This window comes from Empidonax traillii, unplaced genomic scaffold, assembly GCF_003031625.1.
Source record: "Empidonax traillii isolate 1590-97213 ecotype Southwest subspecies unplaced genomic scaffold, ASM303162v1 scaffold1678:size223582, whole genome shotgun sequence".
In the NCBI taxonomy this organism is placed as follows: domain Eukaryota; kingdom Metazoa; phylum Chordata; class Aves; order Passeriformes; family Tyrannidae; genus Empidonax; species Empidonax traillii.
In genome coordinates this window covers 6708-20711 of record NW_020956871.1, presented here as the reverse complement: position 1 = coordinate 20711, position 14004 = coordinate 6708, and the positions used below count along the sequence as shown (strand labels likewise).

Here is a 14004-nt window from a genome sequence, read left to right as displayed (position 1 = left end):
TTCCCCCCTAGGATATGAGCTCCCTCCACACCCTGCAGCAGCTCGTGTTGCTTCCTGGACATATGCAGTCAGTTCCCCAATTTCTCCTGTCCCAGTCTCAGGCAGGACAGCAAGGTAAGAGCCACAAAAGCTGAAATGGGCATCGTTAGAAGCAGATAAATATCGAGGAGAAACCTCTCTTCTCAAGGGGTGTTGCTTTTAATCAGCCTGCTGGGTTTTCCCAGCCTGTGGTACCCGATGCTTCCCACCCATCCCGGGCTGGGGGATGATCCCAGGTCCACGTGGAAGGGTCCAGCTCTGGAGATGCTCCCGGCACCTGCGCCTTGTGCGCTCCAAGAGTGCCACCTTGGGGCCAGGCTGAATTCCCACCGGGAATTCAGGACACCGGCTGGTTCCCTGCAAACACAGCGAGGAGCTGCTCCCCGGGGACAAATGCAGGCTTTGATCCATCACCCGACAGATACAAAGTGATTTGGGTCCTTGGCTCATCTTCTTGATTTACTCCAGCACAGAGCTCGCTCTGTACGAACCAAAATTCAGAATGAAACCCTTAAATCTCTGCAGCTCAAATCCACTGGTACATCCCCTGTACGTGGGCAAATGGGAATTTTATTTCCTACTGACAGCCCATAAACTCTTCTCCCTGCCAAATGATGCTGAGTGATGTGTAATGAAACTATGTGATGTGTATTTACCAAGAATCTTGAATATAGTTTGTTTGAAATTGGGTCAGGGCAATCTGTTGCTTGCTGCCAGCTTTTATTCAGGTATAATAAGTATATTATACTTCAAAGCAGAACTTGCTGCCTTTTACAGATTAGAAGTTCTTCTGTTCAGTGACTTTTTTGGCAGCTTTAACTCCCCACAGATGGCCACTTGTTTGGCTGTGACCCCTTCCAGTTCCAGACTTGCTCAAGACTGGGGTTTTTTTTGGCCAGGAGCTGGATTTCCGTGCAGGAGCACTCGCATTTGCATAATTGATTGCCAGGTTTTAACGATCCTTTGCTGTGTCCATGCACAGCCACGGGGGAGTGGAAGGGAAGGCACAGCTGGGTTTTGTGGAACTGGTTGTTTGGCACAGACACAGGAGGAGTTTTCTGCCTGCTGAAGAGATGCACAAAATATTCCCCAAGTTGTCCCTGGAGCCATCAGGGGAACACCCTCAGAGTTCTGACTGATGGACACCTCGGTCTGTGGATTTTGTGGCCAAGGGGGCTCAGCCTTCCCAAGGATTTCAGTGTGGGTTTGCTGGTTTAAAGGTGTTTTTAGGGCAGAGAAACCCCCAGCTCTGGTTCCTCGTGGCCTGATGTGATTCCCTGCACAGCCCCGAGCTCCGTGCTCTGAAGGTGGGAATGAGCAGCCAGGGAGATGCTGGGAATACTGGCAGTCAAAATATTGCTGCTGAAGTCTTCATCTTGTGAAAACAGCCTCAAATCTCATCAGCTGTCAGACCGGTGATTCCTGAATCCAGCCCATAATTTTCATTTGAGCTCCAGCTTAGCTTTCACCAAGGTGTTCAATCATGATTTTAAAGACTCCAAATGACAGAGCATCTGCCATGTCCCTAGGCAAGCCATTCCTGTGATTAATTACCTGCTCTGTTAAAAATGTGCACCTCATTACCAGCCTGGATTTGAAATTCAAAGTTGTTCCAGCGTTAGGGAAGGCTCATTGAAACCCCAGCCTAAATAAATAAAGGGGACAGTGCACATTAGAGCTAAATTCAACAAGAAAAGGCAGAAAAAAAGAGAGAGGGGGAGAGATTGATCCTGGAGATTCTGTTTTCCTATTTATTAGCAGAAGTCCATAAATTTCTGTGGATTTCCCTATAATTGTCAGTTAAAATCAATTAAATATATTGACTGTTTGTAGAGAGGTGATAAATCCTCTCTGCATTCCAGAGGTTTCACTCACAGTGGACTTGATCCAAACTAAATTTCTGGGGAACTACACAACTTGGTCCTGTAGGACATTCCCTGTAAGAGATATGGGCTTGTACTTGGCAGTTTGTCAACCAAACAATTACACAGGCTCCATAAATACTACTTTTTGCTGGGTTTATAGATTTCCCTTCCTTTTTTCCCCTTCATCATTTTTGTGCCCGTCCATATATTCCAAAAGAAATTCAATTTATATGAAATACAGTGGGGCAGAGAAGAAAGGGTCAGATGGCTTCAAAATGACACTTGCAAATGAAATGTATAATAGAAAGCAGAGTGGGAGGGCTCATGAGATTAACTGTGGGATCAGGGGGGGTTTTTTAACGAGATCAAGTGGCTGAAAGTTGGGAGTCAGAAAAGCTTATGTTGGAAATAAGATGTACATTTGTCCAACAGCGACGATGATTAAGCACTGGGAGAGATCACCATGAAGGATGGAGTGAATTCTCTGCTGCTTGGCCCCTAAAATCAAAGTTAGAGGTCCATAAAAAGCTCTGGTTCAGCCTTAGGGTAATGAGGGGATCAGCAGATGAGATATTTTACTTACATAATTATTGCAATAATCCCTTTCAGGCTAAAGAGCCATGAGAAGAACCTTTTCTTTCTCATAGTCCAGCTCAGGGCCAGACACTTTGGTAATGGCTGAAATGCTTGTGTTTTGAGCAAGAACTGATTAATGGAGCTGAACACCCAGAGCTCCACGAGCCTTTCCTGGGCAGGGATGTCCAGCTGATGGAGGAGCTGCCCTGACCAGACGTGTCTCTCTTTTTCTCTCCTCAGCTTTGCAGCCAAACCTCCTCTCCTTCCCTCAGCAGCAGGGCAGCCTCCTCCTCTCCCAGCCAGGACCCAGCCTGGCATCACAGGTAACCCCCACCTGCAGGGTGCTGCTTCGTGGAGGGCAAACAGCACAGAAAATTGGGTGTTTCCCCCCATTGCTGTCACCCTGAACATCCTTTTCTGGGGCTGTTTTCACAGGCTGTGGGTCGTTCTGGGCTCCCTGGCTCATCAGTGGAGCCCCACCTGGATGTCCCCCAGCATTTGCAAGTGGCAAAGCACCTGACTCCCTCAGGGGCATCAGAGGAGCCAAGTGACCTGGAGGAGCTGGAAAAGTTTGCCAAGACCTTCAAACAGAGGCGGATCAAGCTGGGGTTCACACAGGTGAGAGGCCTCACGGGTGGGAGGGGTGGCTTGTGGTGGGGGACAGGTTGGGATGGTGGAAGGGCTGGGTTAGATACAGTTTGGCTCGTTTTGCAGCGTCCCCTTCCAAATGCAGGAAGGGGCAAACCCTTCCCGACACTTCATTACCTCGTGATCTGCACCTTCTCCAACAGATGGGGTGTGGGGCAGGTCCCTGTGGGGAAAAAACGAAGCCCCTTTCCCCTGGGAAGGCAGGTCATGGAAACAAGGCCTGATGGCTGTGAGGGGGCTTTCCTGAGCTGATGGAGGGGTTTGGGTGTTCCCTGGCAGGGGGATGTTGGACTGGCCATGGGGAAGCTCTACGGCAACGACTTCAGCCAGACCACCATTTCCCGCTTCGAGGCCCTCAACCTCAGCTTCAAGAACATGTGCAAGCTCAAACCCCTGCTGGAGAAGTGGCTGAGTGATGCAGGTGGGTGACATTAGGTGCAGAAATGCCACCAAGGGCGAGAGGATCCATCCAGGAAAAGGATAATCCCTTCAATCCCTGCGTAAACTGGAAGGAATGGGAAGGAGCTCGAGGTGCTCAGAGATCAGCCCAGGAGCTGTGATTAGAAAAGGAAGATATCACTGGGAGGGGAAATCCCCAGTGGCAGCAGGACTGGGCTGGTGTCCTCTGCGGACTGATTTTGACTAATTTATCCAAGGGGTTTAGCCAACATCTTTAACTGTGTGAAATTAAACCCCTGGAAAATCCCCATCAGAGCAGGCTGGAGCTCAGGCTGGACAAAGGAAAAGCAGTGTGTGGATTAAAAATGTTAGCACTCCTCTTTCTTCCCTGATTTGGACAAGCTCAGTGATGGATTTGGGGCCGTTGGAGCAATTTTGATCCTCATCAGAGGAAGGATCTACAATGTGGGAACATTCTACGTATTTTAGGAGGTGTTTTAGTGCACAGAGAGGATCTGGGGATGGAAACAACTCATCATCTCCTTGAATATCTCTTTTTTTTTTTTTCTCTCCCTCTTTCCCCAGAATCTGCTCCTTTGGATTCTTCCATGAGCACCCCCAATTCCTACCCCTCAGTGAACGAGATGTTTGGACGGAAAAGGAAGAAGAGAACCAGCATCGAGACCAACATTCGCTCCACGCTGGAGAAGAGATTCCAAGATGTGAGGGCAAAATCTTCCCATGTGTTGGGAACTCTCTCTGAGTTCAGTATTTTCTAGGCCGTGGTAGCACTGAATCATCTTTAAAAATATAGATATATATATATAGGCATCTCTTTTGGTTTGGTTTGAAAGCAGGTTAGAAAATGCTTGAAGGGGTTACCAGGGAAAGTGTTAAAACCAAAGAAATTCCCCATTGTTTCCTCGGTAAATGTTGTTTTAAGGGAGTTACAATTTTATCGCCACATTTTCCCCGTTATCACCCACCGAGCTGACCTCCTGCACCCACCTCTTCTCTTTTTGAGCTGCAGGTTTGTGTCACAGGAGCTCTGTGGCCACCATCAGGCAGCTATTGTAAGACCACAGTCGCTGCTGAAACCGTTCAGAAGTGGAGCCTTCTGCTTTTTCAGCATCAGGAATGTCAAGAAAAATCACCCCAGAAAGCAAAGGGAGCTTTAATCAGCAGGACTAAATTGTGCATGGAAAATTTCCCATCAAAACTGTTTCTGATCAGCCCTTGTGGTTTTTTTTTTTTTCCCTTGGCTTCTCCCTCATATCAGAATTTGCTCAGCCACCCTCAGATCATTTTGGCACCTCATTTTCAGCTGGTAGAAGGCGTCCTTTGTGATGGGAACTGCTGCCTTGGCACCTCCTGTGCCGGGGGGTTTTTTTTGACCTTGGAGTCTCCAACTGAGATCAAACCCCCCCAGAGCTGAAACTGCTGTCAGAATGCACCAGGAAATAAATGAGTTGCTATCATTTCCCTTTGTAGACGAGGAGGGGTGGAGGAGGCAAGAGGAGCAGTGGCTCTTCTGAGATGGTGCACAACCAGTACTCAGAGCTGGCTGATAACACCACCAAGCTTCAGGTGCCCACCCCAGCAATGATTTAGGGGCTGTTAAAGAGTGTGTGGGGCTTTGTGCAGCAGCAGGGACGGGTGACCCACCCCATACGGATTCCCTGAGGCTTGCTGCCCAAGCTGGTTCACAGAACATGATCTCTCACTCAAATATTTACCCTCTGTCTTAGGAGCAAGTTTTGTCCCCTCCCCAGTTCGCAGCCAACCCCGCCCTTGTCCTGCCAGCACCAGACACTGATGCTCTAAGGTGCAGCTCTCTGGGGCTTTCTTTAACCTCCTGCCTCTCTCAGCAGAACCCCAAGCCCAGTTCAGAGGAGATATCCTTGATAGCAGAGCAGCTCTCCATGGAAAAGGAGGTGGTTCGGGTCTGGTTCTGCAACCGGCGCCAGAAGGAAAAGCGGATCAGCTGCCCGATGCCATCCCCCATCAAATCACCCATCTACAACTCCAGACTGGTGAGACACTTGGGAGCGAGGATTTCTGTGTGCCATCCCAGACAAGGAGGGCAAAGGGTGTGGGGTTTGCTGGGAGGGAGCTGGGAGGCTTCAGGCAGAACATCCAAAGGGCAGCCACTCCTGCAGCGGGATCTTGGGACTTCCAGAAAATTTGGGCTTGATTTTGATCACTTCAGGCTCTTCCATGGCTGGTCCATGAGTTTAGATGGATGTAGAGGGTGCCAGCAACATGTAAAACTAATTCTGGATTCTTTTCATGGCCCTGGGTATGGGAATGGTGCTTCTACACTGGAGTGGGAATAGAAATATCTGTGATGAAGGTGATAAGTGTGCCTGGGAGCCAGCACACTCCAAAGGGAATGGGAAAGGAGTGGCATTTTGTGATTTATACACTCACAGTGCCAAATGCTGTCTGCTTCTGTCTCTCCCCAGGTCTCTACCTCAGGGTCCTTGGGGCCCCTCTCTGTCAATCCAGTGCACAGCACCATGCCTGGGACTGGTAAGCCTTGGGAATCCTGCCCTATCCATCTTCCTTCCCTCCTCCCTCTGCCCTTGCTCCCTGACTACTTGATTTTGGGGTCCCCTTTGCAGGATACTCTTCATAAAACCCTTGGGTTTGGCCAGGGAAAGTGTCCCCATATAACATGGGATGAGAACAGCCGAGTCTTTCTCTTGGCTGGGATAAAGACATTCCCAGGATAATCCCGGGCTAATTTTGGGGGGGTGTTTAGGTTTGGGAGCCAAACAAGGGGGGGTAGGTCAGAGTGTCAGATCTCCCCTGAGAAGGGGGGAACAGGAATAGGAACCAAGGGCCACAGGGAGCAGTCCTGGGCTCCCCCACTTTCCCCTGCAGGGCAGGCAGTGAATCAAAGGGACAGCAGGACGTGGTGGGAACGTTTGGGCCTGGGCTGCCCTTGGCAGGAGGAGGAGAAGACCCCAGCCTTATTGTGCTTTCTCACACGCAGTAACATCATCGTGTTCCCCAGGGAACTCCAGCAGGCCCTCATCCCCTGGCAGTGCCCTCCATGCCAGCAGCCCCGGCACAGCCCAGAGCAACTCCAAAGCTGCCATGAACTCTTCTGGTTTCAACTCTTCAGGGTAAGGCAGAGCTCACCAGGGCACTGGGGAGGGCAGCAGTGGGATCTTTTGCTGTTTCTGCTTGGATAACCCCCCTCCACAGCCAATTTTCTCTCCTGCAGTGCCACCCAGAGAGCTGTGCTGGGAGTGACTCTCTCACAGTGGCAGAACAGAGATTTTTTTTATTTATTTATTTTTTTCCCTCTGTCCTGCCTTCAGATACTGCAAAAGCATCGAGCCAGACATGGGCTCAGAGCCCTCCTGATTATTCACTGAAGGTGCCTGTGCTGCTCAGGGCTCTCTGCACTTGTAGCTTCTGCCCCATCACATCGGGGGTGGTGTGGGAGGAAGGAAACGGGGCAGAGGGTGGGATTTGAGTCATGGATCACCCTGTGCCTCCTCTTACATGGGGCAGGTCCAACAGCCAGGTAGCACATGGAATCAGGAAGATCTGCAGAAGGGCAGGGGGTTGCTGTAGGAGTAAAAGACCGTTTGCCCAGTGAAGTAAGGTTAGAAATGGAATAATAATGCTTTTTATTTCAAGGGGGAAGCATCACCAATTGTAGCTCTTCTTCCCTGTGTCGCAAACAGATCCTGGTACCGATGGAACCAACCTACCTACCTCCACTGAGACCACCCCTCCACCGTGTGTCAAAGGAGCTCTGACTCCGAGCCATGGACCAACTCCTCCAGGAATAATTCCTGGGGCAACACCCCGGCCTTCCAGTGCCTTCCAAGCGCTGCCACGCGAAGGTCTTGTCCAAGGGAACCCCTTGGAGCCGCGGAACTCTCCAGGGACTCAAACTGCAGCCGCTTTCCCCCGAGGATTCCCAGCCCCACGAACGTTCCCTCCACGAGCGAGCCCTTGCTTAGCCCTGCCCGCATGTCACACACTGCCCTCTGCTTGCAAGCCTCTGCATCCTCGCTGGAACTGCCTGGCAGGCTCTAACCTGGAAGGATTTCTTGTGTCAGAACTCTCCTTTCTCCCCCTAAACCCGTTTTCCCACGAGGGAGGGTCTCTCCTGCTGTTGCTGCCACGCACACACCCCACGAGCCCCAAACTGAGCCGAGGGTACCCAGTTCATTTCACCACAGACCTGTGTCCACACGTGGGCCTTGATTTTCCATAGATTTCCAAGGCCAACTCTGCTTTATCCACTTCCAAACTTGCTTTGCTTTGAGCCATTCTGCTCTTTTCCAAAGGTGCTTTTTTTTTTGTTTTCATTCCCCCCTTTTTTTCTTTTTTTTTTTTTTTTTTTTTTTTTTTTTTTTTTTTTTTTTTTTTTTTTTTTTTTTTTCCCTTTTCAAAACCAACAAAATGAAACAAAAAAAAAAAAAATAATTGTCTTTTGCAACATTTGTGTCCAGGTCTTGTTATTGCTCCCAGATGCTGTTGGAAACCTCGGGTGAAATTCTGCCTGAAAGCAGTTTGTGTTGATTTGGTGGGGACGAGGATGAGTCTTGACATTCCCCTTTTTGGTTTATTTTATTTTGTTTTTTTTTCCCCTTTAACTCATTCTTTGGGTTTTACCTGATACCAAACCCAACCTCTTGGGAGTTGAGGTGTTCTGCTCTTTCCTGAGTCTGTTCTCTGCTTTCCTGCTCCTGGGAGGACACGTGTTGCTCAGGTGTGAACCTTGAGGTCGGTGTGTTCAGAATTCCGTGAGATCCTAAAGTTTAGGGAACATCAACTTTCACAGGCTGTCACCAGGAAAATTGGGGTTACTTTGCAAACTTTTACTTTTCTTAAAGTAGGCTTGAGTCTTACGAATTCCTGGGCAGGAAAGATGGGTACAAGCCATTAATTCAGTGGAACTAAAATAAATGAGTATCTGAGTCACTGACTGTAAATAGACATTTTTGAGTAGTACTAATTTTTTTTTTTCTGATGGCTTTTTTTTAGGTAAATATGAGCTTTTTTTTTCCTTTTTTTTTAAAGTAAAAGTGATCCTTTGTTACTGATGGGGATTTGATCCCTTCTTTCTTATTCAACTCATCCAGTCCTGTGTGATGAGTTAGGGGGTCTGTGGACCTTAAAGAATTTATCAGCTGCTTTCACACAAAGTGTTGGGCCCTCCCTGAACATTGTACATAGAATTTGTTGCTTTGAGTGAGGTTTTGCTATAGAAGCAGACACTGATAATAATGAGGACTGGAAAAGATCAGGTAACATTTCTTGAATTTTTTTTTTTTTAATACTAAACCAAGTTTTTAAAAAAAAAAATTCTGACACAGAACAGGGACAAAATGTATTTCTATTTCCTGGATTCCCCTCACTACTCATTTACCTCTAACTAAACCACTTTCATCATCTCTGTTTTTCAGTGGAAATGTTAAAATCCAATGACACTTCCCCCCCCCCCCCCCCACAAAATCTCTTGTGACATTTTATGTTGGGAAAACCAGAACTGTAGCTGGGTAGCATTAATCCAACTCTCCTGATCGCTGTGGCCCTTCTTTCTGCCATTAATTAAATCCCCTTACATGCTTGGAGGGTTCATCTCAAGCCTTGTTCTCTGTTGCTTTCCAGTTGTATTTAGGAAGGTGAAATGAATTATTTGAATGTAATTGCTCCGAAGCTGAGCTGTCACAGGGTTGGGGGCACGTGCGTGGGTGGGGTTTTCTTGGGAGATTTCTGCAGCTTCTTATTGTCTCTTAACAGGGAGAAATGTCTTCACCAGCCAGACTGACAGGAATTAAACGTGACAGATTTTTTTTCACCCGTGTGCTTTAATTACGGGATTCTTGAGGGAGGGGGGGGAAAAAAAATTCTCCTCCACACAAGGGATCATCCCATTCCAGCCCCTGCCAGGGGCAGGGACACCTTCCACCAGCCCAGGTTCCTCCCAGCCCCGTCCAGCCTGGCCTTGGACACTTCCCAGGGATCCAGGGGCAGCCACAGCTTCTCTGGGCAACCTGTGCCAGGGCCTAGCCAGGGATGGAAAAGAGGAGTGGCTGCCCGAGGCCCTGTAATTATAAAGACCTAAAGGACCTGCCAGCTTTTTAGGCAATAATTTTCAAATCCTTATTCAAAGCCAGATCCATCTGGAAAAGATGCTCAAGTGGCATGGAGGCATCTTGCTCCAGCCTCTCCCTCCTAGAGTACAGACCTTCTTAAAATAAATACATGATGGAACAACTTCTTTTTTTTTTTTTTTAATTAATTTTGCCTATAAATATCAATTTAAAGATTAGCAGACAGGAAGGACAAATGTAAACCCCTGACCTGTACCTTTGGGACGCTCTGTCTTGATGGTTTGACTTCCTGCATGACCTCAGACAAATGACTTAATCCCCTTTAGGCAGTGGAGATGATAATCCTTTCCTTCTCCCAGTCCTCCATTTGTGCTAAGTGGCAGAGTTCAGGAATGCTCAACATTCCAGCTGATTTTCCTGCCAGCCATCAGAGAAGGCATTTATATTAAACAGCAAAGCTCTACTTTCCAGCTGGTTTCTATTGTGAAAATCTCGAGTTATTTCATAGATGATAAGCAATTATTTAGAAGCTCAATTTCTGATTGCCCTGATAACCTTTTCCTGCACACTTCATCCAGTAATTCCTGCATTAATCCTGTACCTGGTAGCTGAGCTGTAACTTGGTTCCTGACTGCAGAGCCAGTTGATTTAAACACTTGGGAAAGGCTCCCAGAGGTTTGTGAGGCTCTTGATCAAAAGAGACCAAACCCAAAGTTGTTAAGGCAGTTATTTACAATATATATTAAACATATTACAGATATATATTTTTATGTGTCCTTAGAGCAAAGAGAAGATACACTGAGATAAAATCTGGCTCTTAACTGACAAGGACTATTCCATTCAGTTTTCACGAGTTCCTCCAAGTAATTTTCTCCCCCCACCAAAAAAAAACCAACCAAAAAAAAACCCAAAAAAACCCCAAAAAAACCCACAAAAAAACCAAAACCAGCACTGCATAGATTTTTGGAATACTATTTCTGAAAGCTGGGAGGGAAATTTCCAATGTGTTAAATGCTGGATAATGGCATGTGCACATTAGTATTGCTGTGAGATCAAAGCCAGGTGTTGTGCAAACACACCACGAGAGCTGATCTCCCCCACAAAGTTTATAAACACAGTGACAAATCTCCTGGATTTATGGATAAACCGGGCCTGGATGGGAAAACAAACACCAGCAGCTTGTTTGCTTCACAAAAAACAAAAACAAAAAGCTCCTGTTGGAAGAGAAATATCTTCATCCCCCTGTCATCTAGGAATGCTTCCAGTCTCACAGGAGCATCAAAATAAACGGTGCAGGAAATTCCAGCTTCCTGATGCCCCCAGCCTTGGGCCTTACAGTCCAGGTAGAATTGGCAGAGATCCTGATGCTCCAATAAAACAGCTCAGCTTAAATTCAGGCTCACCTTTACAGAGCCAGCAGGGACTGGTGCCTGAGCTGCAGTGGGACCCCCTTTCTGTGTGCTGGGGGTCCCTGCCTGCACAGATCATGGGTTTGCTTCAGAGCAGGGGCCAAAATGCCAGGAAAGGAGGCAAAAATCAGGGGGTTTTAGCTAACTATAAGACCGACCTATAACCTGTGATCCAAGCAGGAAAATATTTTAGTGTGTAACACAGAGAAACATCCTCTGGAGTGCAGCACACACAAGGGATCTCAGTGATGGTGGGGGGCTCTGAGGGGTTGGTTTCACTCCCAGCGTGGTGCTCTGGATGTCGGGAAGGTTTTGGCTTGTTCGGGACGCACAACCTCAATTTTTACAGCAAACTGGGTAAACAGAAATGACACCGTGTGAGTTGGCTGTGAGGGCTTGGAGGAAGCACAGCCCTCCCCCTGGTTACTCACTCCTGCCTCTGCTGGGCTCAGCTCCTCGCTCACTCATCCTGTTCTGCGTGTTCTGTGTCACATCTCTCAGTTAATCGGGCGTCCAGCACCACTCCCCAGCTCGGCCCCGAGCTGCCCCAAACTCACCCAACTCGCAATCAGCACAGGACGACACCGAGGTGGCTCCTTGTCTGCCTCTGCTCTCAAAACTGGTACAAAAGTTGAAAGAGGATTCCAGGACACTCAAGACTGGGAGGGAAAAAAAAAAAAAAACAAAAAGACATCAGCCTGATCCGGCTTTATTGTCAGCTTTATCCTCCTCCATCGCAGAAGGAAACATCCAGCCCGAGTGAGGTCCGGGGGCTCTCCGGGAGCGCCGCAGCGGGCAGGGCCGGGGATGGGCGGAGGTACCAAACGCTTGTCCCTCTTTCCCCCGCCCCGTTCCCCCTTCCCTCCCCGCCCTGCCCCGGCGGCTCGGCTCTCTCCTAGCCCCAGGGGAGAGCCTCCGGGGTGGTAAAGCTGGGTAAAGCCCGCTCGCCTCCGGGCTGGGTAAAAGCGGGGCAGAGCGAGCGGGGATGCAGGGGGAGCATCCTCCGGGGAACCCGCGGGGGCCGGGCCGGGGAGGGCAGGGCAGGGCAGGGCAGGGCAGGGAAGATAAAAGCCTCCGGGTGTGCCGGCACGGCCTCCCAGCCCGGACAGCCCCGGAGCAGGGCAGGTCCCAGGCCAGCAGAGCCGCAGAGGGGCCGGTCCCGGCGGGGCGGCGGCAGCGCCCGGACCGGGGTAAGGACCGAGGGTGCTCCCGGGTTGTTGGGTAACCTCTGGCCCGTGCCGGGCAGGGGATGGGGGTCTGGTCCCCCCGGGTGTCCTGGCCCCCGAGGGAAGAGGGGCTGTCGGGGAGGGCAAAGGTGCTTTGGCACCGGGAGGGCTGAGATTGTGGGGTTTGGCCAGTTGGTGCTAAAGGGGGGCTGGGGAGAGCACCGTGCTCAGGGGAGGGGGACGAGGCTCTTGGCTGGTTTGTTTTCCTCGTGTTTTGGGGTTGGTTGGCTGGTTAGTTGTTTTTATTCCCCTCTCTGGGGTTTCCATGAACACACCGAGGTGGGCGGTGTGGATGAACACGGGGGTGTTGCTGCCCTCCTGACACTCTCCCCCTGCGTCCAGCAGGATGGTTTCCATCGCTCTGGAAGTGACCTGCAGCTTTGTCACCTGGCTGTGTCTGTACCTCTGCCTCTGCCGCTGGAACAAGCACCGCTCCTCCGAGTGGAGCTGCCGCTTGGTCACCCTCCTGCACGGGGTCATTGTCACCTTCCTCTCCGGTTACACTGCCCTCGTGGATGGCCCCTGGCCTCTGACCCATGCAGGTGTGTTTGGAGTCTCACCCATGTCCTGTGTTCACCTGTAGTTCTGTCACAGCTGGAGGAAGGGGCTTTTGCCCTCCCTCTTTTGCTTTTGCTCTCCTCTTACGGGTGGTTTTGGGGTGTTTGAGGCAGGATTTTGTTGAATTCCTCTGCCCTTATCACTTCTTGCTATTTATCTTTTTGCTCTCTTCCTTTTTTGTTTGGTTTATAGGGATACATTAAAAGTGTTCAGCTTGGCAGCTTGAATTTATTGCAGCATTGGGTGAGAACAGACTAAGTGCTTTCACATCTTTAAGGGCATAATAACTTCTGACATTTGTCTCTGCAGTGTTTTGTTTGATGTTTTCTATCGTTAAATCTCAAATAGTTCTGCTGCTGGAGGTCTGACTTTCCATCCCCTGCTTTTTAAAAGGGTTGTGAGAGAAAAAGAGAAAAGCAGAGGTGTGGCAGGATGGAGTGTGAAGGGAAGGCAGGACCAGGCATCCCAGCTTCCAGCCTGGCCCACAGGATAAGGCTGGAAACTGAGGAGGAAAGGGGCAACTCCCAACCTGTACTGCTCCACAGCGTTGAAGAACATCTGAAAAAGGCTTATCTTATGTGAATCTTTCATTTCAGGTTCACCAAACACACCCCTCCAGACCCACGTGCTGTCCCTCACCTTGGGCTACTTCATCTTCGACCTGGGCTGGTGCCTGTATTTCCAGACAGAGGGGGGCCTGATGCTGTTCCACCACACCCTGAGCATCTGTGGCATGGTCCTGGTGCTGGGGCTGGGCAAATCCGCCACGGAAGTCAACGCTGTCGTGTTTGTCAGCGAGATCACCAACCCCCTGCTCCAGGCGCGCTGGTTCCTGCGGGAAACGGGCCGGTACCACACCTTCCTGGGAGAGCTGGTGGATTCCCTCTTCGTGCTGCTCTTCCTGGTGCTCAGGATGGCGGGAGGAGCCTGCATCATGCGTGCCATGGTGGTGTCCCCCCATCCCAGCTGGCTCCTCAAGGCTGGGGGCCTGGCCATGTACGTGGTGTCTCTGGGGTTCATGGTTGAAATCTGCCGCTTTGTCAGGAGGAAAATGGTGAAGAAGCGCCTTCCCTGGAGGCACCTGAGGAGTGGGAACGAACCTGTGAGAACTAATGGGCACGTGGCTGCTCACTGATGGGTTGGGAGGACAATCCCCTGGGCTACTGGAGTTTATTCCTATGAGAAGAGCCCCTAAAAT

The 14004-nt window shown here is 49.8% G+C and overlaps 2 protein-coding genes across 2 annotated transcripts in view; both read left to right on the top strand.

The window, feature by feature from the left end:
• Positions 1-7861, top strand: part of POU2F3 (POU class 2 homeobox 3) — a 39117-nt gene extending 31256 nt beyond the window's left edge. The window contains exons 6-14 of the mRNA XM_027908319.1: positions 12-114; positions 2721-2803; positions 2916-3098; positions 3408-3549; positions 4113-4249; positions 5399-5560; positions 5993-6059; positions 6526-6658; positions 7229-7861. Coding sequence (XP_027764120.1) covers positions 12-114; positions 2721-2803; positions 2916-3098; positions 3408-3549; positions 4113-4249; positions 5399-5560; positions 5993-6059; positions 6526-6658; positions 7229-7268 — 1050 coding nt within the window. The 3' untranslated portion in view covers positions 7269-7861. The remainder of the gene's footprint in view (positions 1-11; positions 115-2720; positions 2804-2915; positions 3099-3407; positions 3550-4112; positions 4250-5398; positions 5561-5992; positions 6060-6525; positions 6659-7228) is intronic.
• A 10-nt stretch (positions 7862-7871) lies between these two features.
• LOC114070753 (transmembrane protein 136-like) lies at positions 7872-13941 on the top strand. Its single transcript, XM_027908321.1, has 4 exons — positions 7872-7887; positions 9461-9470; positions 12591-12790; positions 13403-13941. Exons 3-4 carry the CDS (start codon positions 12595-12597, stop codon positions 13939-13941), a joined length of 735 nt encoding a protein of 244 aa, XP_027764122.1. The 5' UTR covers positions 7872-7887; positions 9461-9470; positions 12591-12594.
• The last annotated feature ends 63 nt before the right edge of the window (positions 13942-14004 follow it).

Coding starts and splice junctions, on each gene's coding strand:
- LOC114070753 (XM_027908321.1), top strand. CDS start 12,595: ATGGTTTCCATCGCTCTGGAAGTGACCTGCAGCTTTGTCACCTGGCTG. Junction 12,791..13,402: donor CTGGCCTCTGACCCATGCAG/GTGTGTTTGGAG, acceptor CTTTCATTTCAG/GTTCACCAAACACACCCCTC.